The sequence below is a fragment of the Pinus tabuliformis genome, chromosome 6 (genome assembly GCF_031772625.1).
Source record: "Pinus tabuliformis cultivar Carrire ecotype Pingquan chromosome 6, CPIR1, whole genome shotgun sequence".
Classification (NCBI taxonomy): Eukaryota; Viridiplantae; Streptophyta; class Pinopsida; order Pinales; family Pinaceae; genus Pinus; species Pinus tabuliformis.
The window spans coordinates 955,313,718-955,338,527 of record NC_142292.1 but is presented as its reverse complement, the minus strand read 5'-3'; the positions used below and the strand labels follow the sequence as shown (position 1 = coordinate 955,338,527).

The 24,810-nt window shown below is 40.4% G+C and overlaps 1 protein-coding gene across 3 annotated transcripts in view; it reads right to left on the bottom strand.

Moving 5' to 3' along the window:
* Positions 1-23,280, bottom strand: part of CCB4 (cofactor assembly of complex C) — a 255,800-nt gene extending 232,520 nt beyond the window's left edge. The window contains exons 1-2 of one of the 3 annotated variants that reach the window (XM_089423415.1): positions 22,771-23,280; positions 22,506-22,681 (exon numbers count right to left, since the gene is read on the bottom strand). In XM_089423415.1, coding sequence (XP_089279541.1) covers positions 22,506-22,681; positions 22,771-22,914 — 320 coding nt within the window. In that variant the 5' untranslated portion in view covers positions 22,915-23,280. The remainder of the gene's footprint in view (positions 1-22,505; positions 22,682-22,770) is intronic. The other 2 variants (XM_089423420.1, XM_089423410.1) reach the window with 2 other exon arrangements.
* Positions 23,281-24,810: the final 1,530 nt, after the last annotated feature.

The following is a 24,810-nucleotide window of genomic DNA, read 5'->3' as shown; positions in this document are numbered from 1 at the left end:
GTGAATAGCCCTGAATGGGTTTTCTAAGCAGTGGGATGTGTTCATCCAAGTGATCAATGGACGAGATACACTACCAGGATGGGATCGCCTATGGAGCGATTTCACTCGGGAAGAGCTTAGGCTCAGCTTAGTTAATGGCAGTAGCAGCAAAACTTTAAAGGTTGAGAGGGAACAAGAAAACGTAGCCCTAGCAGGAAAAGGGAAGGCGAAGAAGGGATCCAGCAAGGGATCGGGCTCAAAAGGAGAAAAGAAGGACTTTTCGAAGGTCAAGTGCTATGGATGTCACGAGTTCGACCATTATGTCAGTGATTGTCCACATAGGAAGAAGGGAAAGAAGCAAACCACAACTTCAACTAGTGCAGATGAGCTCTCCAGCAGGATGGATCAGGAATTCACATTGATCGCTTGCCTATCTAACTCAACTTCATAAGGTGTCTGTTATAGACAGTGGATCATCATTTCACATGACGAGAGTTAGAGAGTACTTCTCCAGTTATAAGGAGGACATCAAATTTCATATTCAGATGGGGAACAAATCCAAGTGCAACCCAGTTACAAGAGGGATTGTTCTATTTCAGAGGGAGAATGGCAAGCCAATTCCTATACATGACATGTTGCATGTGACAGGCTTGGGGATGAATTTGATCTCTATACCTATCCTTTAGGATAAAGGTATGATGTTCTCTTTAGAGAGGCGTGGGTGTTATTGAAGAACAAAGATTGGAGGTCACCTATAGTGATTGGAGTCAGGTGCCGCTGGTTGTATAGGTTGTAGATGGATAACAAGATGCACACACAATGTGCAATGCAACTAACCGTATATGCTAGCATACTATGCATGACCTAAGTTGTCATATAACCAATGTAACCAGCATATCATTAGATCAATATCACACCTCCCCTATGGCTAATCATGGGGTAAAACCAAGCAACATCACAATAGTCGTAATAATCATATGTCAGACCATAAGAGTGGGAGGGGAGCAATGAATAGACCATGGATCAATTCTACTACCATGAGAAGGGGTAGAGGTCCATAAAGGAGCAGAATCCAAATATTCCTTACTCTTGTTAATCATTTCTTGTAAACAAAATATGGAGTAATCGATGATCAATTTGAGGAACTTTTGCCCAATAGTTATCTCATGCATACAACTCTCACTGATGTCTTTAGGGACACGCTAAGGGCGGCATGATGAATAAGATGGTTGAAGGACAAGATCTTGACAACTAGGTTGCATGTCACAACAATCAAATTCAAAATGGTCATCCAATGTTAGCTCATCATGTTCAAATTTATGCGACCAGAATATGAGTGAGGGACATCAACATGAAAATCTAAGGATGGCTTAACTACATCAACAATCATATCTTCCTGATTATATGGAGTGTATGGGATGACAAGGTCGTTGTTAAGATCATCATCATCAGTATTATAAATTGGATACTTGTCAAAATGATGGCTACTCATATCACACTTCCCTTCTTCGACATGTAGAAAATCACAAATGTCCATCTCTAGGGAATTCAATGGATAGCCCATTTCAAGGTCTTTGGAAGATGCATCATCAAACTTAACATCTATGAAAAGGGGGGAGCTCGCCTTCACTTCACTTGCCAGAGTGTCATCTTTAGCATGATCCTTACCATACTCCCTTCACGAATCATCTTCAAGGTCACTTTCAATGTATTCATCTTGAAGATCCATAAAGGACTCATCCTTTTGCTCGTAGTATTCTTCTTCATCACAACCCTGATTTCTTTCATTAATAGAATGATCAAGATGATCAAGGGTGATGTTTTCTTTTGGATGGCAATGATCTTCTTCAACTTCTTCAGCATAATTGAGGAGGCCCTCCTCCTGGACAACCACAGTCAAGTCTTCGAGGACAACTTCAAAATGACACATTGGTCCCCAATACCTAAGAAATACTTTAATGAATACCTTAATGGAAGGGATGTTTTTAGGTCTACAAGAACATTTAAGCCAATCTCTTTGATCAACCCCAAAGGAATTAATGAAAAACATCATGAAAGCATGCCCATGAACCATGTTGGTCTCTGAAGTATACTTGATAAACTTGGCAACATGATCCACAGTTGAAGAAGGATCACCATTGAATTTTGGGACATTTGTCATAGAACTTGTATCCCATCAATTTGGATATCGAGGAATATCCTTGACATCCAAAGCAAAATACATCTAATGCAAATCCCAAAGAGCCATTGCCTTGAGTATTGCATAGCAACCAAATGGGGAGTCGCCAGGGTGAATTTACAATGCCTTAGGAGATGCTTGCTTCACCCTACAAGCATTTAAACATTGAAGCTCAATGAAGAACTAGGGCTTCATTTTATCAGTGGAGTCACTAGATGAGAAGATTTATCCTTTTCTACAAGATAAGCTCAAAATTCAAATAACAAGGAGTTTACTCAAATCCTCCCGAGCAATGACACCAAAAATGTTGCCTCAAAATCTAGTAACTCTTGTGAGGAGAGCTCACAGGGCAAGAATTAGACTAAGGGACAGCAATATGAGGTGTGGTCCACTATCACCACAGCCACTACCTCCTACTCTTTTGTTGACTTTCACCATTAGGGAGGCTTCCTGTTAAAATTGGCAACTAGGGCCAAACTTCATGTGGGTCATCTTATTCATGGCTGATAATATGTTCATTAGATTCCTCTCGTCGAGAGGTGTAGGATTGATCTAAAGATCACCCAATTCTAATAAGTATTCATGGAGATATGAATTTATTTTTATTATGGAATTATTATCAAGCCGGCCTACAACTCATGTAGGCTCAGAAGCCCAACAGTCGCATCTATTCAAACATCAACGTTGTGTTTAAATACAGGAGGACTTTTCCTCATTTTCACTCACTCATCTCATCACATCTCTCTCTCTCTCTCTACTGTGCAGAAAAGAGTCTCTTCTCTACTGCGCAGAAAAGGGTCTCTCTCTCACACATGTGAAGCCGGAAGCTGCTAAAACTGAAGCTGCAACTGCAGATCCAAACTTTGACCAACGTGGACCATCAAACCTCCTCTTTTGATCTGCGTTGTAGGTTCATCTAAACTTCTCTGAAGGCTACAACTTTTGGTGGTGGAATCAAGTCGATCCGACGGACGGTTTGCGAGATATCGACTGCCCTAGTTTGAAGGAAGCTGCTGAAACTGAAGCTGCAACTACAGAAGTGAAGTTTGACCTGCATGGACCAGAAGATCTCCTCATCTGAACTGCGCTATAGGTTCATCTGAACCTCCTCTGAAGGCTGCAACTTTTGGTGGTGGAATCAAGCCGATCCGACGGTCGGTTTGTGAGATATCGACTGCCCTAGTTTTGATGATGAAGCCGCTAATGCTGATGTTGCTAATCTAGGGTTTGCTACTGCTGATATAAATCAGATTTATTGTACTATTTCTCTCTGCTGAATTATTGAAGATAAAAGAAGATTTGATCAAAGGGTTTCCCCACACATTGTGGGGTTTGTCCCTGGCTAGCCGCCACATCTTGTGTCTCTTGTCTTGGCTTGTTTTCTGTCGATCGTTTAATGTTCTATCTGCACTTTACTTTATGTACATGTGATTGCTGATCTGTGAAATATAATAAGGAAAAGAAGTAAATTGTTATAAGCATAGAACATACCATAACTTAACATGGTATCGGAGCTGAGGTGAAGACAAAGCCCGAGCAAGAGCAAGAGCAATCACCGAAGAGAAGATTGGCAAGGCTATCCTAAAAGAACTATGGGCTCCTCATCACTCTTGCCTACCGATGACAAGCTCCGTGAGAAAGCTGACTATCACAGATGGAAGAGGTCTATTGATCTAACCTTAGAAGATCAAGGAGTGTTGAACCATGTGAGAGGCAATATTGTTAAGCCTCCATCAAATGTATCCACTGCTGGGAGGATCAAATGGAAAACCGAAGAAGTCAAATCAAAGAAGATCATCCGGGACTCTATTGACAAGCGCTTGGTGGCCTACATCTCCGACCTGAACACCTCCAAGGAAATCTACGATAGACTGGTGAGTTTATTTAAAGTTAATGATGCAAATCAAGTTTTGTTTCTTAGAAATAAGCTGAAGGAAATTCATAAGGGTAAAGATGAGAGCATGCAAGCATATTTCTTAAGAATCACCGAGATCAGGAACGATCTCCTATCTATTGGGGAGACTATTACTGATAGGGAAATGGCACTCACGACTCTTGGAGGATTACCATCCGAATGGTATGTGTTCAGGACTACTCTTCTGAACAATAATATAATTCCTGGTTTCGAGGAATTAATGACTAGATGCATTCAAGAAGAAACAAGGGTAGAAGAGCAAGAAATGCCCATGCCTAAAGGTCCTCCTGCTGCCTTTTCTTCTCATGCTAAGAAAAGAAATAATTCTGGGACTAAATCAAAAGGAAAGGCTGGACCTAAGGGTGGAAGAAAAGGACGATGTTACATCTGCGATAAAGCAAGTCACTATGCAAGGGAATGCCCTGATAGAAAGGACTCTCACTGAGATGATGATCAAAATCCCTGCCATGGCAATCAAAGGAATGGCAAATGTAATAGCAGATGTAAAAGGAGTGCTGGAAATCAAGGAAGAGGACAACCATTCAAGAAGGCTAGAAATTCCAGGTATGAATCTAACACTATTGACAATAAGCAGGCTGAATATTATCTACCAGCTGCCCTATCTACCTCTGCTCCTTCGGACTCAATGGGAATTTGGCTCATTGATAGTGGTGCCTCAAGGCACTTCACTGGTTACAAAGAAGTTCTCTATAATCTGATAGAGAAAGAAACGAACCTGGAAATTGTCCCTGGAGACAATATGAAATATCCCGTAAGAGGTGTAGGAAATGTCTCCCTCAAATTGAATCAAGGAAATACGACCCACCTACAGGATGTATTATATGTACCTGACCTCAAAAAGAACCTGGTGTCCATCTCCGCAATGGAAGACACAGGCTACAAGGTAACCTTCAGCAATGGCAAGGTACGTATATGGAAAAATAATATTAAAGATGCCTTCACTCTTGGGTTTCGAGTTGATTCATTATATCAGGTCGGTGGAAGTCCGCTAGGTGTCATGTCTTGTGACACAACTCTTCACTCCAAACTTGGCATTGGAGGTTTGCCCACCTTCATTATAAATCTCTACCCGATGTAAGACGAATGGTAACAGGGATGCCCGAATTCCGAGTAAAGAAAGAAGGTCAAAAGGGGACCATTCCCCTCAAGCCAAAGCAAGACCTCTGATATATTACAGTTGGTTCACTCATGCATACCTAAGGCTTGCATTAAGAGGGAGACTACTACACCACATACTCCTGAGCAGAATGGTGTGGCGGAAAGGAAGAACCGTACGATTGTGGAAGCTGTCTCTATGGGTAGATGATGTAACAATGCCTGATGTGGAGGAACCCATGGATCCTATTTATCCACCTAAGCCTTCCTCTTCTAGGAAGAGGCCTTCATGGCTTAGGGGGATACTTGATGATGCTAAAGGACATGCTGCACCCCAAGGAACCTTCCGTGAAAGTAAGAAACCTAACAGGTATCAGGGATACCTGACCATCATGAGCACAATCATACAAAATGAGCCTTCATCATTCTCAGATGTCGTCAAGCATCAAGTATGGAAGGATGCTATGACCAAAGAATATGAGTCTATTATGGAGAATGATGTCTGGGAAGTAGTTCCTAGACCCCAAGACAAGACAATTGTTACTTCAAAATGGCTTTACAAGATAAAGCTGCAGCAGATGGAAGTACGAAATAGTATAAGGCTCGTTTTGTTGCTCGTGGTTTCTCCCAGAAGGAAGGTATAGACTATGATGTGATATTTGCACCTGTTGCCAAATATACGACCATCCGCTTGATCATAGCCCTTGTGGCTTCACAAGAATGGAACCTACATCAAATGGATGTCAAGACCACGTTCTTGCACGGTTTGATCAAAGAAGAGATCTATGTGGAGGAACCCGAAGGATTTGAGATTTATGATTGAAAATCTCATGTATGCAGGTTCAAGAAGGCTCTCTATGGGCTGAAGCAAGCACCCCGAGCATGGTATGAGAGGATCGATAGCTACTTGATGAAGCTGGGATTCACTAGGAGTGAAGCCGATCCTAACCTTTACCTTAAGGTTGAAGATGAAAGCCTCTCATACTGGTGTTGTATGTGGATGACCTCTTTCTAACAGGTGCATACCCTCTCATTCACAAATGTAAGAGAGAGTTGGCTTCTGAATTTGAAATGAAGAACCAAGGACTTGAAGTGTGGCAGAAGCCAAGGGAAATCTTCCTATCTCAAGGAAAATATGTGGTGAAGATTCTGAAAAGATTTGGTATGATGGACTGCAAGCCTGTGACTACCTCGAGGATCTTAACTTTCAGAAGTTATATGGTAGTGATGTCGGACCAGACTTGGGAAATACCTCTGAGTTTTAAAAACTCATTCACGTTGATGTTCTTGGTGAACCTCCGTCCGAACATATGTTTTGCAATTAACATTGTGAGCTCATATTTGGTTGAGCCTCACTAGATTGGTGCCAAGAATCTTCTGAGATGTCTTCAAGACACAATCTCTCATGGATTGAGATACACTGCCGGAAATATGAAACTGCATGACTATTCGAACGCTGATTAGGCAGGTAGTGTGGAGGATCACTGGAGCACTTTTAGTGTTGTTTCTCTTTGGATTTTGCTTCGATATAATGGATGAGCAGGAAGCAGAAGTCGGTTGCCATAAGCACCGCCGAGACTGGATACATATCTACAAGTATGATCTCGTATGAAGCTGCTTGGTTGGGGAAGTTCTTCAATGAATTGTTTAAACACATACCACTATGATTCTCTATATCAACCAGAGGTGGGATTCGATTATTGAGGAATCCCGTATTCGTCGATTGCTCCAGCAGATAGACATCATCTAGGATATGGTAAGTCGATGAGCAAGGAGGCTCCATCGCATTAAGATGATGTACAAGTCGATACACCTTGTCAAAGCCCCGAGGAAAGATCTAATCTGTGATTTTCCCAAACGACTTGGAGTCATCAAGAAACCCTTGTACAATGGTCCTGCATGTTGCATACATTGAGCTCTGGGAGCTCTGAGGGCTTGCAGTTCTTACTGGAGCAACATACGACCACAGGGTGACTCACCCTCCCCTGGTGGTGTGCACTGGAACAAGATGATTCGCTCTCTTGTGGGACAAGATGATTTGCTCTCTTGTGGAATAGGATGATTCGCTCTCCTGTGTAGCTGGATGATTAGTTCTCCTGTGAGGCCTGGATTGATGTGTTCTCCATGGCGATTGTAGCAGGATTGATGTGTTCTCCTATGAGGCCTGGATTGATGTGTTCTCCATGGCGATTGTAGCAAGATTAATGTGTTCTCCTGTGAGGCCTGGATTGATGTGTTCTCCATGGCGATTGTAGCAAGATTGATGTGTTCTCCTGTGAGGCCTGGATTGATGTGTTCTCCATGGCAGCCTGGATTGATGTGTTCTCCATGGCGATTGTAGCAGGATTGATGTGTTCTCCTGTGAGGACGGGATTGATTAAGTTCTCCTGTCGAGACATCCTATCCATGCAGTTTGGGACTCATGGGAAGTACCTCTCATCTGATCAATGAGCGGGGAAATGAAGTTAGGGACCATAGTAGTACCGATGGACGCATCGTTGTATCTACCGTACTCCCTACGCTAGGATGACCTCCATTGATCTGGGATCAATGATACTGGTTTGGGACCAGTGGTAGGAGTGGTACATTCTATGACACTGACTTCGAGTCGGTTGTTACTAGTCTGGGACCAGTGGTACGCACTCTGAGACTGACTTTGAGTCAGTGGAGGATGTTACTGGTCTGGGACCAGTGGTAGGAGTTGTACTCACTATGACGCTGACTTCGGGTTGGTTGAGACTAGTCTGGGACCAGTGTACTCTGAGACTGACTTTGAGTCAGTATGATACATCCTCGATCATTTCTTCTTCTTCATAATTCGGACAAAAGCAGAGCAGAACAAAACAAAGCAAAACAGAGCCGTACAGATCAATACAGGGTAGAACAAGACAAAGAAAAACAGGCAGAATAGAGCAGAGAAGGGCAAGGGTCAGGGTATACAGGGCAGTGCATTTGATGGATGAATAGTAGCGACTGACAGACAGATTGTAGATGAAGTTCTCCCTAGTTGAGAGAGAGTGTTAAAATTGGCAACTAGGGCCAAACTTCATGTGGGTCATCTTATTCATGGCTGATAATATGTTCATTAGATTCCTCTCATTGAGAGGTGTAGGATTGATCTAAAGATCATCCGATTCCGATAAGTATTCATGGAGATATGAATTTATTTTGATTATGGAATTATTATCAAGCCGACCTACAACTCATGTAGGCTCAGAAGCCCAACAGTCGCATCTATTCAAACATCAACGTTGTGTATAGATATAGGAAAACTTTTCCTCATTTGCACTCACTCATCTCATCACATCTCTCTCTCTCTCTACTGCGTAGAAAAGAGTCTCTTCTCTACTGCGCAAAAAAGGGTCTCTCTCTCACACATGTGAAGCCGGAAGCCGTTGAAACTGAAGCTGCAACTACAGATCCAACCTTTGACCAGCGTGGACCATCAAACCTCCTCTTCTGATCTGTGCTATAGGTTCATCTGAACCTCCTCTGAAAGCTGCAACTTTTGGTGGTGGAATCAAGTCGATCCAACAGACGGTTTGCGAGATATCGACTGCCCTAGTTTGAAGGAAGCTGCAACTGCAGAAGTGAAGTTTGACCTGCGTGGACCAGAAGATCTCCTCATCTAAACTGCGTTGTAGGTTCATCTGAACCTCCTCTGAAGGCTGCAACTTTTGGTGGTGGAATCAAGCTGATCCGACGGTCGGTTTGTGAGATATCGACTGCCCTAGTTTTGATGATGAAGCCGCTAATGCTGATGCTGCTGATCTAGGGTTTGCTACTGCTGATATAAATCAGATTTATTGTACTATTTCTCTCCGCTGAATTATTGAAGATAAAAGAAGATTTGATCAAAGGGTTTCTCCACACATTGTGGGGTTTGTCCCTGGCTAGCCGCCACATCTTGTGTCTCTTGCCTTGGCTTGTTTTCTGTCGATCATTTAATGTTCTATCTACACTTTACTTTATGTACATGTGATTGCTAATCTATAGAATATAATAAGGAAAAGAAGTAAATTGTTATAAGCATAGAACATACCATAACTTAACACTTCCCTATAGTAGGACACCTACAAGGATATGTCAAGTACAAGGGCTAAGGTGATGATATAGGCTTATGGAGGACAATTCTACCTAAGGACAAGACTTAGCAAGCATAATATGGCAATTTGCATCCTCCAATATGCCTAATTAGGGCACAAAGTGACCTAGGGCTTGAGAAACAACAAGGAAAATGGATCAACCTAGAATCACAAGGCCAAGAAAAGGCTTCCAAACAATGTATACCTTCAACCTATGGAACAAGAAACCCCAACTTGAAACCTAGGGCAATCTAGGGCTTCTCTAGGAAAAAAACTACCTAGGGCAATCTAGGGCTTCTCTAGGAAAAAAAACTACCTAGGGCAAAACACTTTAGCCCTAATATCGATGGATTAGCCACTAAAGGAGTTTATTTTGAGGAAATCACCTTTCCTTCAAGTGTTGAATCCTCCCAAAGACCAACAACTTCAACCCTAGTTGAGATTCGTGCAATAGCCCTAGCTAGCGACCTATCCTTGAGGAGCCGAAATCAAATTTAAGGAGAGAAAATGAGATTTAGGTGTAAATTTTATGGATGACCAACAAAGTGACCAAGGCCAGTGCCTAGTCCTTGGGTGATGGAGTCTATGGGAGTGTAAGATTTGTTAGATCTTGGCAAGGAGTAAGGGAATAATGAAACCCTAGATATTATTTTTGTGAAGGAGTAAAGTCAATTGGGAGAGTTAATTGAAAGATTCACCAATGGGATTACCATGCACATTCTATAAGTGAGTAATGCATGCAATATTATCATCTAGAATCCATAGAATGATTTTCAACAATAACTAGCACAATAGAAACCCTAGATAATTAACCATTCCATACATTAGACACAAAAAGAAAAGATTTATCAAATCCAAGGTACACTTACAAGATAGAATGCATGAACAAGCCTTTATTGCTCCAAAATGACATCTCCAAAGCCAAAGAAATAGCTCCAATAGCAAAATACACCATAGAATCACATCTCCACAAGATACAAGCTAGGCCGAAATTCTCTAAGAGGGCGAAAACAGTCACAAGTGATGATGAACAATGAAATGAATCTATTCTCTACTTATGTGAGGATTATGGCTAGCAAATATTCCTAACAAAGCCCCTAAAACAAGTTTGATCCTCAAATGTGCTTGGGTTACAAGCCAACCCATTAGCTAACAAGAAAATGAGCCTAATTTGTCCACACATGTGAGCCATAGTTTCCTTTATTGCTAACGTGATGCCTAATGTAGGCTCCAAATGCTATGCCAAGGTGCAATGAGGTGTCCAAATGTGTGTAGATGCCTTTGTGACCCAAATCTTGAGGGTTGCCCTCAAATTCACCTCAAAATCCCCTGTGGGGTCCCAAGATCTAGCTGGGGTGCAATAAAATGGTCTCCATGGGTCTCCAACTATGAAATGAGGCCTACTCCTCTCCAGCGTTAGGGCTTCCTCTAGTGCAACAAGCCCTCCCTAATCTCTCAATGTGAGACCATTCTCATCTAAGCTTTGAATCAGTGCTTGCCCATCAATTTGTGTCAAGGTCAGCCTGGGGGCATGCTAGGTCTAGTGGTGTCATCCTAAACAATCCTCAAATCTGGGTCAAAGTCAACCAACGACCTAGGTCCTGGAGGTGCTCTAGGACATGTGTCCTCTAATAATGCTACTAGGAGGCTCTAGACTCTCAACGCTTCATTTTTTTAGGCCAATGTATTCCTCTGAAGGGCTTGGGTACTTGTGGAGTGGGTTCCCAAGGCCTAAGTCGTTGAACCACCTAACAAGAACAACATGGATTATAGTGAAAGCATCGAGTCATTAGGGACCAAGATCAATACTGCATCTGTTGAAAAGTGTAGCTTGGGAAGTATTCCACAAGCCCAAATGGGGTTTGTTTTGGTCACAAAAAGGGGTTTGTGAGCAAAAGATCCAAGTGAAGGGGTTTTAGACCCAATTGGGGTTTAAAATTCAAAAAGAAAAATTAAAGGGAAATTAAAATTAAATTCCTAAGTCTAAAAGGAAGATCAAAACCCTAAGGTCTAGAGGGTTCCTAAGAAGGCTTGATCTATTTAAAGGAGGCCTTAGCATAAGGCTAAGTATCAAATGAAGAATTCATTTTGATCAAGGAAGTTCGTGGGAGAGATGTAGCCCTAGAAGGAGGTCTGAGTACCTCAGCAGTTATAGTAACCTAAGGAGGCCAAGAGGGAGCATGAGAAGTCTGATCCGAGTTGGGATACAAGGTCGATGTTGCTCAAAAATTTGGAGAAGGATCTCCAGAACCCTCGGTCCTCAAGAGGGCAGATCTACGCATGAGGAAGGAGGTCATACTTCTGTGAATAGGTCGTGCCCTAGTGTGGGCTGATCTACCATGCCGAGAGTTGTTCAAACGTCCAGATATTCGCTATAGATTCATGTGTCAAATACAAGAGAGTCGAGACCCTAGGAGACTGCATATATACTGAAACAAGCCTGAAATAAGAGGCCGCATTGCCTCAGAAGTTAGACACAGATCTGTGGGTTATATGCATCTGAAAGAAGGTCATTGTGCTCAGATTTGTGCACAGAAATGCGAATTGGAGGAACAGCAGCATGGGCTGGTGTGACGTGAAGGCTACAGGTCTATCTCATGAACAGTAAGACTAAGCGTTGGTTTGTCTCAAGGGTTTGGAGATAGCAGTGATATATGCCCTAGAAAAGTCAAGCTATGACTGCGTATATGGGCAGACTTTGATGCCTAGAACTAACCCATGCAATTGTCCTATGCGGCTAACTCAGAGAAGCCTAGATCTGGTGCAAAGTATGAGTAATAGGACTATGGATTGGTTAGATGGCAGATTCAAGGTAAGGGTTGTTCATAAGGGTTATGAACAACAACATTTGGATACCCTAGTTTAAGGCACCTTCAAGATGTGTTGTCCTATAGATCAGTCCTGTAGATCAATGCAATAACGCTCAAGATCAATGCAAGAAGTGGAGGCTGAGACCCTGTGTGAAGGAAGGGTTGACTGCTCTGTGGTATGAGTAGTCTGACCCTCAAGAAGGCAGTGTTATGTCTATGAAGATGCATTGTGAAGTGAGCGGATGGGACAAAGAATAGGGCTCGCATAAGTGAAGGAGAAAAAGCAGATTCATAAGTCTGCTTCAAGGCGTGGAACAGCAGAAAGACTTTGAGCCTATACCTGTGCAATTTGAGGACTCAAATTGCAGAACAGAGGGCAGCTTGTACAAGCCCTAGATGAGGGCAGATTTATGGAGCAGCTTCAAGGTTTGGAGCAGCAGCATAGTAGAGACCCAGATCTGTGCAATAGCTCCTCTATTGCAGAATAGAGGGCAGTTTACTCAGAGCCTTAGATCAGTCCAGATGGGATTGTAAGTGGGCAGATATGAAGGGTCCAGGTGGACAGATGTATTGGGTGCCTTAAGGTTGTTGGAGGGCAGCAAGTAGGTGACCCAAAGTAGTCCTAGATCAGCTTGTCAAGAAGGACTTTGACAGTTGTAAGATGGATGAAGATTGGAGCCCTAAGTGCAGTACATTGAAGGACTAATGGACTGCTAGCAGTGGCAGAATTGGTGAGCTCAGGACTAGTTCTTGAAGGACAAAGAAAGGAGGTCAAGGGAGCAGATCACATCAGCCCATGTTCACTGATTGGAGAAGGACTTCCAGCAGTGATAGGTGGCAGCCCTCCTGCCCTATGTTAGCCTTCAAATAGCAGCAATGGAAGGCTATAGTGGGAAGAAGACCCTATGTAGCTGAGGAGCAGCAGTGGGCAGAAGGAGTTGTTCACAAACGGAGTTGTGAACAACTCAAACGGAGTCTCGATGTGTTGATATGTAGATGGACTTACAATCAGCGTGAGAGCAGGTGGAGTTGTGTTCAGTGGGCAGATGGACTTGGTTCATTGATAGAGGCAGATGCTGCAGATAGGGAGCCAAAGGACCGGCCGATGTGTGCAGGATACGATCATGGCAGCTGTGATTGAACTCTACAACAGCTAGACGATCAGTGTATCTTGTTCTTCTCTGTATCTTGTGGATGTATGAGAGCCACTATGTCTGGTACGAGAGCCCTAGATAATTGTATTAGATGTTGATAATATAACAAAGATGGGCTAAAAAAGTTTTAAAATGTCATGATTCACTAATGTGTTATTTTCCTCTGTGCAAAGTAGGATAAGTTGAGGCATTTGAGTTGGTTATGTCAGAGATTTTAAGACACTAACCCAAAATCTCATTTGCCATGGAAATTCAACAGCATCTACATGAACCAAACTTGAATGTTAAGGGCAATTTAATACTTCAAACAAGGATCTCTTTCCAAAATCAAGACCAAGATCTCGCAAAGGTGTTTTCTCCCTAGGTAGGGATGGCTAAAGGTAGAACCTATTAGGTGCTTCCAACCCCTAAGGGGAAGTAACAATTCCCTGGTCCACCCTTCAATTGATATGTTTTATTGAATAATAATGTGGTATTGGAGGGGAAAAGACTTCATGGTCAAGTTCCATGGTCAAAGGGACCAACTGATGGGGACGTCCACATTCTGAGTGTATAGATGTGAGAAGGGAGCATTCATGGATGCATGAGTTACCCACTCGGCCTTGGTTTTTCCACCCTTCTTGTGCGCCTTTTACTTCTTGATTTTTCCTTGCATTACCATTCATAGCTCAAGAGTTAGAGCTTGCTTTGTGTCGACCACTGAAGTTGCAACTAAATTTTTTTGAAGACTCCATGCCCGAGGATATGTCAGAGGCTTCATGTATCATCAAAGTTCATATATCATCAGAGTTTTTTAACTCTATCTTCTTCTCATTTTCTTCTTCAGTCCTCAAATTTCGCAACCCTTCGGGGATATTGTATAAATGTCACTAGCATGATGAATAAAGCCATGTAACAGGCCTAGGGTGTTGGGACTCAATCAACAAGCGAGTACACCTTGGAGTGTTTTTTTTACTTAGTTAATTATTCCTGCTTTTTAGTGGTGAATAATTTTCTAGGTTTTTTCACTCACCACATACCCCAAAGCCGGGGTGACAGCTTGAAGGTTGAACCCCTAACGCATCTTAATGTCTAGAGCCAATGTATATTACCATGCTAGGTCATCTCTAAAATTTCGCAGAATTTGACTAGGTCTAAGTAGGATTTTTTAATAATTAAAAATTTCCCGCAAGACAAGATTTTTTAATTAATTTTTATGTAATGATGTAAATAAATGGTCTTAGAAAATGTCTAGGTCATGTGACTACTCGAAATTCATCCATTTGCTTTGAGGCATTTTCCCTTTGCAGGCACTAATTACATGCATCTCATTTAGGCATATTAGTTTAACTTGCATTTCTTAAAATTTACCTCCAAGCATAAGCTTGGTTGAATAGAAATCATAGGACCAAGATTTTCTTTAAGAATTCTTCCATCTAGTACGGAGCAAGGTAAAGGTGTGTGACCCTGCAGTTATGAAGGTGGCTTGTCCCCCTGTAGGAATGAAGGCACACAAGGCTTGTAAGGATTAGGAAAATGGTATCGTTAATGATGACTAATGCGTCCTCAGCCCCTCTTCCTTACAGTCACCCCAATCTTTACTCTTTTGCAAGAGTTTGAAAGGAAATTCTCTCATCTAGAATAGGCATTTAGTCTAAAAATGTACCAAGATAATTGCATTTCACTTTAGTTAAGTGCATCTCATCTTAACTCATTTTACTTCTAAAGTTTTCTTACTTGCAAGTTTATTTGTTATGGTGAACATGTATTGAATTTATTGGTGAAGTATTTCCTTTGAGCAAGTACAAATATCTTTCTCTTGCAAGTGAGGCTGTGGTTTAGTTCATTTCATGTTGCAACTTATTTTACATGCTTTTGAATCATGAACTATTATATCTTGGCTTGAAGCATCTCTCTGCAATTTATATCTTGCAAGTCAATATTTCTAAATCTAACATCTATTTATTTCGCAGGATTACTTTTTTTTTTTGAGCAAATGTTTATTATTTTTTGAAGCAATTACTAAGGCACTAATTTTATATGCTTATCTTTTGAATGTGTTGATGATCATTGAGAATATCTTTTATTGAATCCATATCTTGTCATATTCATAAAACTTGCTCATAATCTTAAAGTAGTCCAATTGACTGAAAATCCCCTAGAAACTCATATCATATCATCTAATTTTCATTAGGGACCACCCCCCTTAGCTTACCTAGGAGAGAGCTTTAACAGAGAGAATTGGGAATAGGTGACAACCCCATCTCTTAGTTTTTCCACCAAGCCACACCTTGTGGGGTTAAGGGCTTTTTCCCACACTAACTTAGGTGTGTGTGTTAGGTGGCATCAACACTTTGTATGATGTAGCAGTTTTATTACCCCTTAAGATGAGTCAATTTATTGCTCATAGTGGTTGGGACATGCAAGGGTTCCTATTTGATGTAATGGAGCATCGTGTGCTCAAAATTGGGTGACGGCCATATGAGGTAGGTAGAGCTCATGTTAGGTTTTTGCCCATGTTCTAATTCTTATGTCCCGGACATCTTTTGCATTTTGATTTTCTTTTGTTTTGTTGTGGCAATGATATGCTTCTTCCTTTTCTTTTAGCTGCATCAACTTGCCAGGGAAAATTTGCAAGCCCTACGCAAATGATGTGAACATGTGAGTGCCAAATCCCCAAGAACCAATGACAAGTTGTACTCGAATAGTGGAGGTGAGAAATATGAGAAATAGGACTTGTAATGTGGCATGGAAGGTGTTAAGTATGATATAGGGAAGATGGAACACAATATCTCAATCATGACTTTCTAGGTAGTGCCCCTCCTATAACCCAAAGGGACTTAAGGGAGGTCCCACTAGAGTAAGGTCAAAGATTAACCCCCTTGGCGAGGTGAGAGAACAAGAATATGGTCAAGGCCTGTCAATCTTTCAAATCACCCCATAATCCATAATAAAAGCCTAAAAACAAACAAGTATAAGCACCTGCTTGCAAAATTATCAAAGAACCTTCTAAATGGCAACCCACTTCGTCCAAGTGCTAATGTCAATGGATGGGAAGCACATGGTTGATGCAAGTTGTAAAGGCACATGGCAAATTATCATCTAATGGTAGCTAGCAAGGGTTGCTGGCTGTATGGCTAACCAGCTGTGAAAATTCGCTTGAAATGCAGCAACTGGAAATTATTCTTCTAACAATAAGTTTATTATTCAGTTTATTTTGTTATTGGCAAAATAATGAATAATTCACACTGCAATTTCTTCACAAATAAAAATTTGCGGAAAATAAACTAGAAACCGAGAAAATGCTAGCACACACACAATAAAAATGACAGTTGTTTTTGGACAATTATCCCTGGAAAATCCAATGCGGGAAAACCTGTGCAGCAAATGAGGGTTTTATTATTATGCAGCAGTAGAAATTCTAAGTACAATTTGGATGCTTAATCTAGCAATCCAAACTGAGAGAAATACTGGCAAAATATTTGTGAGGTTAATACCTCAGCACCACAACTGATTCTGCTCTAAAATCTGGCCAAACTGGGCCACACGAAATGCCCCTACGTAGGCTAATTTGCACTGCCTCTAGAACACGTTGAATCCTGTAGCTCTGCTTGTATCTACCCTGGCAAGTGACTTGCTTGGCCTCCTGGAATTTATCCTGACCCTCAACAACTGAATTGACTCCTCAGGCTGAATCGAACTCTCCTCTGAAGCCCTCATGCACAGTCCTTGTGCAACTTCTGGAGGAAAACTCATCCTCCTCTCAAATGACTCTTGCGGATCTGGAATCCTCCTCCAAAAATATGCAACTGATCTCCCTCTGGATCCTGCTTCCTTCTGGCTCGATTTCTTCCAACTGAATGCTGCTCTCTGGAAAATCGATCTGCCAAAGAAACTCGCTCTTCCTGTGTATTCTTCTCCAACCTCATCGACCTCTTCTTATAATCTCCAGTTGGATCACCAACTAACACGATTAAGTCCTTATCAATGGCTAAAGATCATTTATGGGTTGATCCATGTGAGTTTCTAGAGAATTCTTACCTTTCTCAATTAATTTCCATTAATTAATCAATTTCCCTAAGTTAGACTTAGGCAATTTTAATTATCGATCAATTAATTTAATTGAGTTGTCTCTAGGTGGAATTTCCATAAACGATTTCTAGGCTCTGGAGATCTCATGTGTTTTAGCCTCTCCACAAAGTTTGAGACTAACACTCCCTCTTAGCGAGGAAGGTGTTCTTTCCCATAACATCCTCCATACACATTGTTGATGTCTGACATCTATGGCAACCTACCACTGCCCACCAACTACTGCGCAACTTTGATTCATTTGCTACTCTGAGTTGAATCACCCTGCATCTGCGCTACTACTGACACTACACTGTACAACCCTATATTGTTGCCAACACTGCTCTGCGTTGCTATTGATCTCATGTTGTTGCTACTCCTGCAACCACTACAACTGAGAAACAAAAATTGAATCAACTATGTCCTTGTATTGGCTTTGTAACTGTCTCCTGAGTGCCTGAATACAACTAGCTTCTGCATTGTCCATTGAGTAATTGTCTGCGCTGCAACTGCTCTATGCCCCTTAACATCTTACTGCAACTAGTTATGCAATTGTCCCTCAAGATTTGATTGTACCATGTTGCACATTGATTCATCTGCTACTGAATACTCTGGGGCCCTGTAGTAAGGGTATTGATCCAAGAGGAAACATTTGTCTGATGCTCACCTCAATGGACCCTACCCAGTTCTGTGCAACTCTGGATTCTAGATCTCAATGTCTCCCCACCTCTCTCCTCAAGGTATAGCTACATACAAAGCGAAGTCTTCCTCCAACCTAGAGGAAAATTGATCTATCTATGCCGAAGTTGTTGCCTGCTCCTACTTCTCCTTCTTGTCCTTCTTCCTCTAAGGACATTGGGTATTGTAGTGACCAAATTCACCACACCTGAAGCACTTGACCTTCGACAGGTCCTTCTTCTTCTTTTCTCCTCCTTATGAGCCTAGTCCCTGACTGGGACCTTTCTTTGCCTTTCCCTTCGATGCAAGGGTTGTGTTCTCCTCCTCCTTCATAGTCTTCGATCCTTTGCTGCTGCCACTAAGACTACTCTTGACTAGAGCAAGTCGCATCTCCTCCTACGTGAAATCTGACCACAAACAATCCCATCCAAGTAGCGTATCTCATCCAGTAATGCCTTGGACGAAAGTAGTCCACTCCTTGGAGAAACCATTGATGGCTACACGCACCAGTTCAACTTCTTGTGGCATCTCACCTACGGTAGAAAACTCATTCTAGATACCTTGAATCTTGGTAATGTATGGAGTAATTGCTTCTCCCTTCTGCATCCTGGTGATTCTCAGCTTCTCCTTCAGGAACAAATTCCAATTCTTGGAAGGATTCTGATATAGTGTTGCGAGCCCATCCCACATTTCTTTTTCCATATTCTTGGCCACTAATTGTAGACTATATGATCCCGAACTCCATTAAGGATCAACCGCTTCGCCTTGGCCATTTCATTTCTGTAATTCTCTACCTGTTACGCGCCTGCAGGTACAGCTATAGCTTTCTCTGCGTAATCCTTTAGACCATGTTCATCTAGCAAAAAAGACATTTTGGCCTTCCAAATAACATAGTTGGAAGCACCATCTGATCTGTCCTTATCACGAAGTCCTACTAAGGCCATCTCTGCAAACTCACAACTGGTTTATAAACAAGAATCTCCTCCTCTCCTGTTATTCGCACTCCCCTTTGGAATGTGCAGATCTATCTGCTGCTTTTGCTACCAGCAATTGGAAAATTTGAATTTCCTCCAATGACTTGGATATGGAAAGACTCTGAGAAAATCCCTTTGTGTGTGCAATTTCTCTTCCACCTAGCACTAATCTGTTGGAATTTCTAAGTCTAACTGTTAGAAATCCTTCATGTACTTTCTGATTTATTTCTGCGTACTTGTTTTGTTTAATTAACAAGTTATTTACCATGTAAATACTGAAAATAAATACAAGTACATGTTCAACACATTACAGATCATCAACTGAAGGAAAAAAAAGCACATAAGTGACACCGTTGTTTTTGGACTAATGTCCCCGGAAAAACCCAATGCGGGAAAACCGGTGCAGCTATCTGAGGGTTTTATTATTAAGCAGTTTCAGAATACAATCTGGGTGCCAAACCGGCTCACCCAACAGAGAATGATCTCGGCAGTAGTACCTCTCAGTCGGAGACAGATATTCCAGCTAAAACCTCGAATGAACAATCCCACAGCTCTCAGCTCCAATCTACCCCACGAAATCTCCAGCGTCTGCCTCTAGGGACTGCGTCAGCCTCTCTGGCCCAGCGTCACCCCAACTCACCCTGCGTCAGCCTCTAGAGCCTCTGCGTCACCCACGCTGGCTCTCTTTGGCACTGCGCAGCTCCTGGCTGCCTCTGTGTGGGCCCTGACTGGCTCTGCGTGGCCTCTAGCTGGCTCTGCGTCCCTCTCTCCCGGCTTCTACGTTGATGCTCTCGGTACCCTCTCTGCCTCTCTACTTCTGTATTCACTACCCCTCAGTTGCAACTCTGATCACTCCTTCGATTTCCTTAGCAAGCCCTATCCCAGAAAATCGAATTCTTGATCAACTCGGTGTGTTCTCCAAGTGACCCTCAAGCCTCCTCTTATACTTTTCTCATTGACAATTCAACGGCCGAGATTAAGTCCCTAATCAACGGCTAAGATTAACTCTGGCTTGATCCATGAATTTTGGACCCTTCTAACATAGTTTTATATTAATTCACATTAATATTTTATTTTCCCTAAGTTTAGACTTAGGGACTCTATTAAAAATATTAATTATTTTAATATCTCCCAAATTGTTTAGAATCTGCCCAAACCATTTCTGGGTATTGGATATCTCATGTGCTTTAGCCTCTCCACCAATTTTCGTGGCTATAGCACATTCGATGCTACCCCAAATCAACATAATCTGCTACTACAACCATTGTTGCAAATTATCTGTGCCCAGATCAAGAATCTGGTCTGCAAAAAATATGATTTGCTCACCTCTGCCTGCTGAAATCACTACCCAGACAAATTGACCCTTCCTGCACTCTGCGACTGGAAATCAACCCCAGTCCAGCAATTTGCACTGCCCAGCTAGGCCTTGTGCATACCTAGAAATCGAGCTGCCAGACTCCCTCTGAATCTGAACAATTTCCTCCCTCCGCCTTTGAGCTTCTTGTCTGATCAATTTTGCTCTGATACCATGTGAAAATTCGCTTGAAATGCAACAATTGGAAATTATTCTTCTAACTGATAAAATTATTATTCAGTTTATTTTGTTACTGGAAAAATAACGAATAATTCACATTGCAATTTCTTCACAAAAAAAACATTGAGGAAAATAAATTGGAAAATGAGAAAATGCTAGCACACACAACAAAAATGACAGTTATTTTTGGACAATTGTCCCCGAAAAAACCCAATGTGGGAAAACCGATGCAGTAGATGAGGGTTTTATTATTATGCAGCAGCAGAAATTCTAAGTACAATTTGGATGCTTAATCTAGCAATCCAATCTGAGAGAAATACTGGTAAAATATTTGTGAGGCTAATAACTCAGCACCATAATTGATTATGCTCTGAAATCTTGCCTAATTAGGCCACACAAAATGCCCATGTGTCAACCTATGCACTGCCTCTACACAGGCTAATTCACATTGCCTCTACGTAGGCTAATTCGCATTGCCTATGGAACACGTTGAATCCTGCAACTTTGCTTGTCTCTGCCCCGGTAAGAGACTCGCTTAGCCTCCTGGAATTTATCCCGGCCCTCAACAACTGAATCGAACTCTCCTCTAAAGCCCTCCTGCCCAGTCCTTGTGCAACTTCCTTGGGAAAACTCGTCCTCCTCTCAACTGACTCTTCCAGATCTGGAATCCTCCTCTAGAAATCTATTATTGATCTCCCTCTAGATCCTGCTTCCTTCTGGCTCGATTTCTTTCGACTGAATGTTGCTCTCTAGAAAATCGATCTGCCAAGGAAACTCGCTTTTCTTGTGTGTTCTTCTCCAACCCCATTGATCTCGTATTATAATCTCTAGTTGGATCACCAACAGTCACGATTAAGTCCTTATCGATGGCTGAGATCATTTATGAGTTGATCCATGTGAGTTTCTAGAGAATTCTCATCTTTCTCAATTAATTCCCATTAATTAATCAATTTCCCTAAATTAGACCTAGGCATTTTAATTATCAATCAATTAATTTAATTGAGTTGTCTCTATGTGGAATTTCTAGAAACTATTGTTGGGCTCTAGAGATCTCATGTGTTTTAGCCTCTCCACAAAGTTTGAGACTAGAACATCATCTGATGCTAAATAAACTAACACTCGTTGGTTGTCAAATGTAGGAGAAATTTTTTCTCCTATGGGTTACCTATTTTGGTGTTTAACACACATCGTTTACAACATTGACTTATGATGATTGCATTTTCCATGCGTGCAAATAGACCCTGATCCACAGGGATGCTCAAAGAGGATATTACAACCTACCTTCTCTTCAAGGCACACAAAGGTGGAGTCAAGGGATTTTATTAGTTACATCCCTCTTTCAACTAACTTTGTTGAATCCTTTTGAGGAGGGGATTTTGAAGAGTGCCCCATATCACGGGGACCATTATGAGCAAAAAAATTATTTTTCTTTTTGTGGAATTGTTGCTTACAATTATCCTTTGGCTGTAACCACACTATGGGGGGCATTTCTATGCAATCAAAATCACCCAAAACTTGCATCTGCACCCACTCAAGAGGTTTTAAACCCCAGACTCAGCATTAATAAATTCAATCACTTCACAACTTGCTGCTAGACCCCACACACCAGTGGGTTTTATTAGCAAAATTTCAAGTAACCATGCCAATTGAAAGCAGCCAATGTGGATCTCCCACACTGCCGCGGTAGCATGGGTGTTTAATAACCAGAGATATGTTTGAACCTTAAGCTTCATCAGCTTAAAAAAAATGGAAAAAAGAGAACTAAATGTTTTTATAAAAGTTACCAAAATGACCTGGTTTTTCTCTCTTTTTTCTAAGAGGCAATCTGCACCAAGCCAAATGCGAATAGCAGCTTTGGCACTACCAATATCATCGTCCCCTACCCCCAAAAAACCATGGAAAAGGAAAAATGAAAGCAAGTAAATATTACTCATTGGGAACTCCAACCATATCTTAAATTTAGTTATCCACAAGAAATGTGCTTGGAAGAATTTTAGATAATGAATAAATAAGAGTTAGAATTAAAAGGGGTACCTGCTGGCATCAGCAATGGGAGAAATTCCTGATAAAGTGCGGTTAAGAAGCACAGCAGCTAGGGAAAAGCAGCCCACGTATATCGGCGATGTTCGAATCACATTGTCATTCTTGTATATCCATTCTTGTACCAAATCCTTCTTTGGCGTTGGTCCTCTGTATTTGTTGTATTCGGCCTTGACAGCAATCCCCACATGAAATGAAATTCAATTGAAGAATGGAATCGTGAAATAATGTAATTGGATAGTGCGGAAAATATACATACCTTGATTTTAGCTCTGGTAAAAATGGCAGAATATGGTTCGTTTAAAGTTGCTGCGCAAGGGAACAGAGGTTTAACTGCAGAGCGCAGAAGGACAATTGGACAGTGACAACTGAACATACTTCCCCCACTGATCCTCGTCGTCATCTATTAAGCAAGCTTATATGTAATAAAGAGAACTTCAGTGAGCATCGCATGCTTGCAATAATGCCGCTAAGGGCTTTTGCATTTTCCCAGCCTTCAAAAACTCGAGGTTCACTTGAATCCAAGAGCAATTCCTATGAGACGAAGCCTATGGTTAAATATCGAAGAAACATATCTGGTCACACATGTTATGTCTAATTAGCCTTCGTGTAAAAACTAAAATTTTGCGACAATCCCATCCAAAAGAGGGTGATCGTCGGTGAGCTTTCACTTCAAAACCATGTGATTGTCTGTAACATTGTGTGAAAAGTGAAAAATATTAGTTTTGTCCAACACTTCACAGAATCCACCCATAAATAATGTAACAATGTTATCTTTTCGGGTGGCAAGGTTGCTGTTGAATGTCAAAAAAACATTATACGATGAATAATGAAGAGAGAAAGACGTTTCATGACTTTTATATAAGTGATGCATGGATGCATGCAACATGAATATAATTGCCCACTCGTGGTCAGTTAGGGAGGAATCGTCATTTAGTGAATGGATTGTAGTTCGACAAAATTTTGTTCAACTCTGTTATCTATATTAAGTTGATGCATTTTCCATACGAGTGTTTTCCATATAAATGGTATTGTGTTTTTGGGCTCAATATTAATTATATTTTACCTATTAAATTCTATATAAAGGAAATGAAGGTTATTGCAAGTGTGTTTTTTTGGGTTAAATAATAATAATATTCTACTTTGATATCGGTTTATATTTATCTTAATTCTGATCAAAAGTTTTTTCATTTTAAAAGAAATTTGTATTTCAAGAAATTTATCTCTCTAAGTGTTTAGTAAATCCAAAGTTAAGATGCCTCTAAATTAGTTTTAAAAATAATATAACTTTAGTTTTTATTCATGTCTCAAATATGCTTAAGTATTAGTGTTTTGTTTATTGAATATTATTTTTTAAAATTAATCTAAATTATAATATATTATAGTGATTTAGGTTGAAATTTTTGAAAAATATATATATATATATAAAATAAATATTTATTTATTATTTTTTAAATTATTAATTTTTAATTGTTGGAATTTAAACTTGTAAATTAATATAAATTAATTATTATCTTAAATTTAATTCAATGAAGTTTAACTATTAGGAGAAATGGCTTTTTGGCCATAATCTAGCAATACAATTTCTAGCAAGATTGTGATTTCTTATAATTTAAAATACACTTTTGAATACATAAATAGATTATGCACCCTAAAAAACACATAGATACTTTCATATATATTATTTACTATAATTATTGTTAAATTCATATATATATATATATGTTTAATGGACCATCACATATTTTGTATAATAAATTTATTATTACGTAAATTTTGATGGTTAAATTTAACTACCCTAAATTCCCTCTCTCATACACACACATATATATAAGTTTAATGGACCATCACATATTTTGTATAATAAATTTAGTACTAAGTAAATTTTAATGGTTAAATTTAACCACCCTACATTAATATTAGTTTTTTTATTAATCTTAAATGATTTTAAAAATATTATTAAAATATGAATTTTTTAATTTCTATTAAATTAAAATTTTGATATATAAATATCACTTGAGTCTATAATTTACTAAACCATTCATTTTTAGTTGTTGGATTTAATTGTGTTAAAGTAGTTTTTGAGAAAAGTGTTATCGCCCACGTTGGTTATAGCGGATGGTTTGTACTTTATATTTATTTAATTTATTAGTTTTTGTCCATGGTTTTGTTAGAGCCAATGGTTTTGTATTTTATATTTTTCCAATTTATTAATTTTTGCTTGTTAAAATTTCTTTTATAAATTAAGATCAAGGAAAATGGCGATGAATAACAACAATTAAGAATCTTATTATATTGT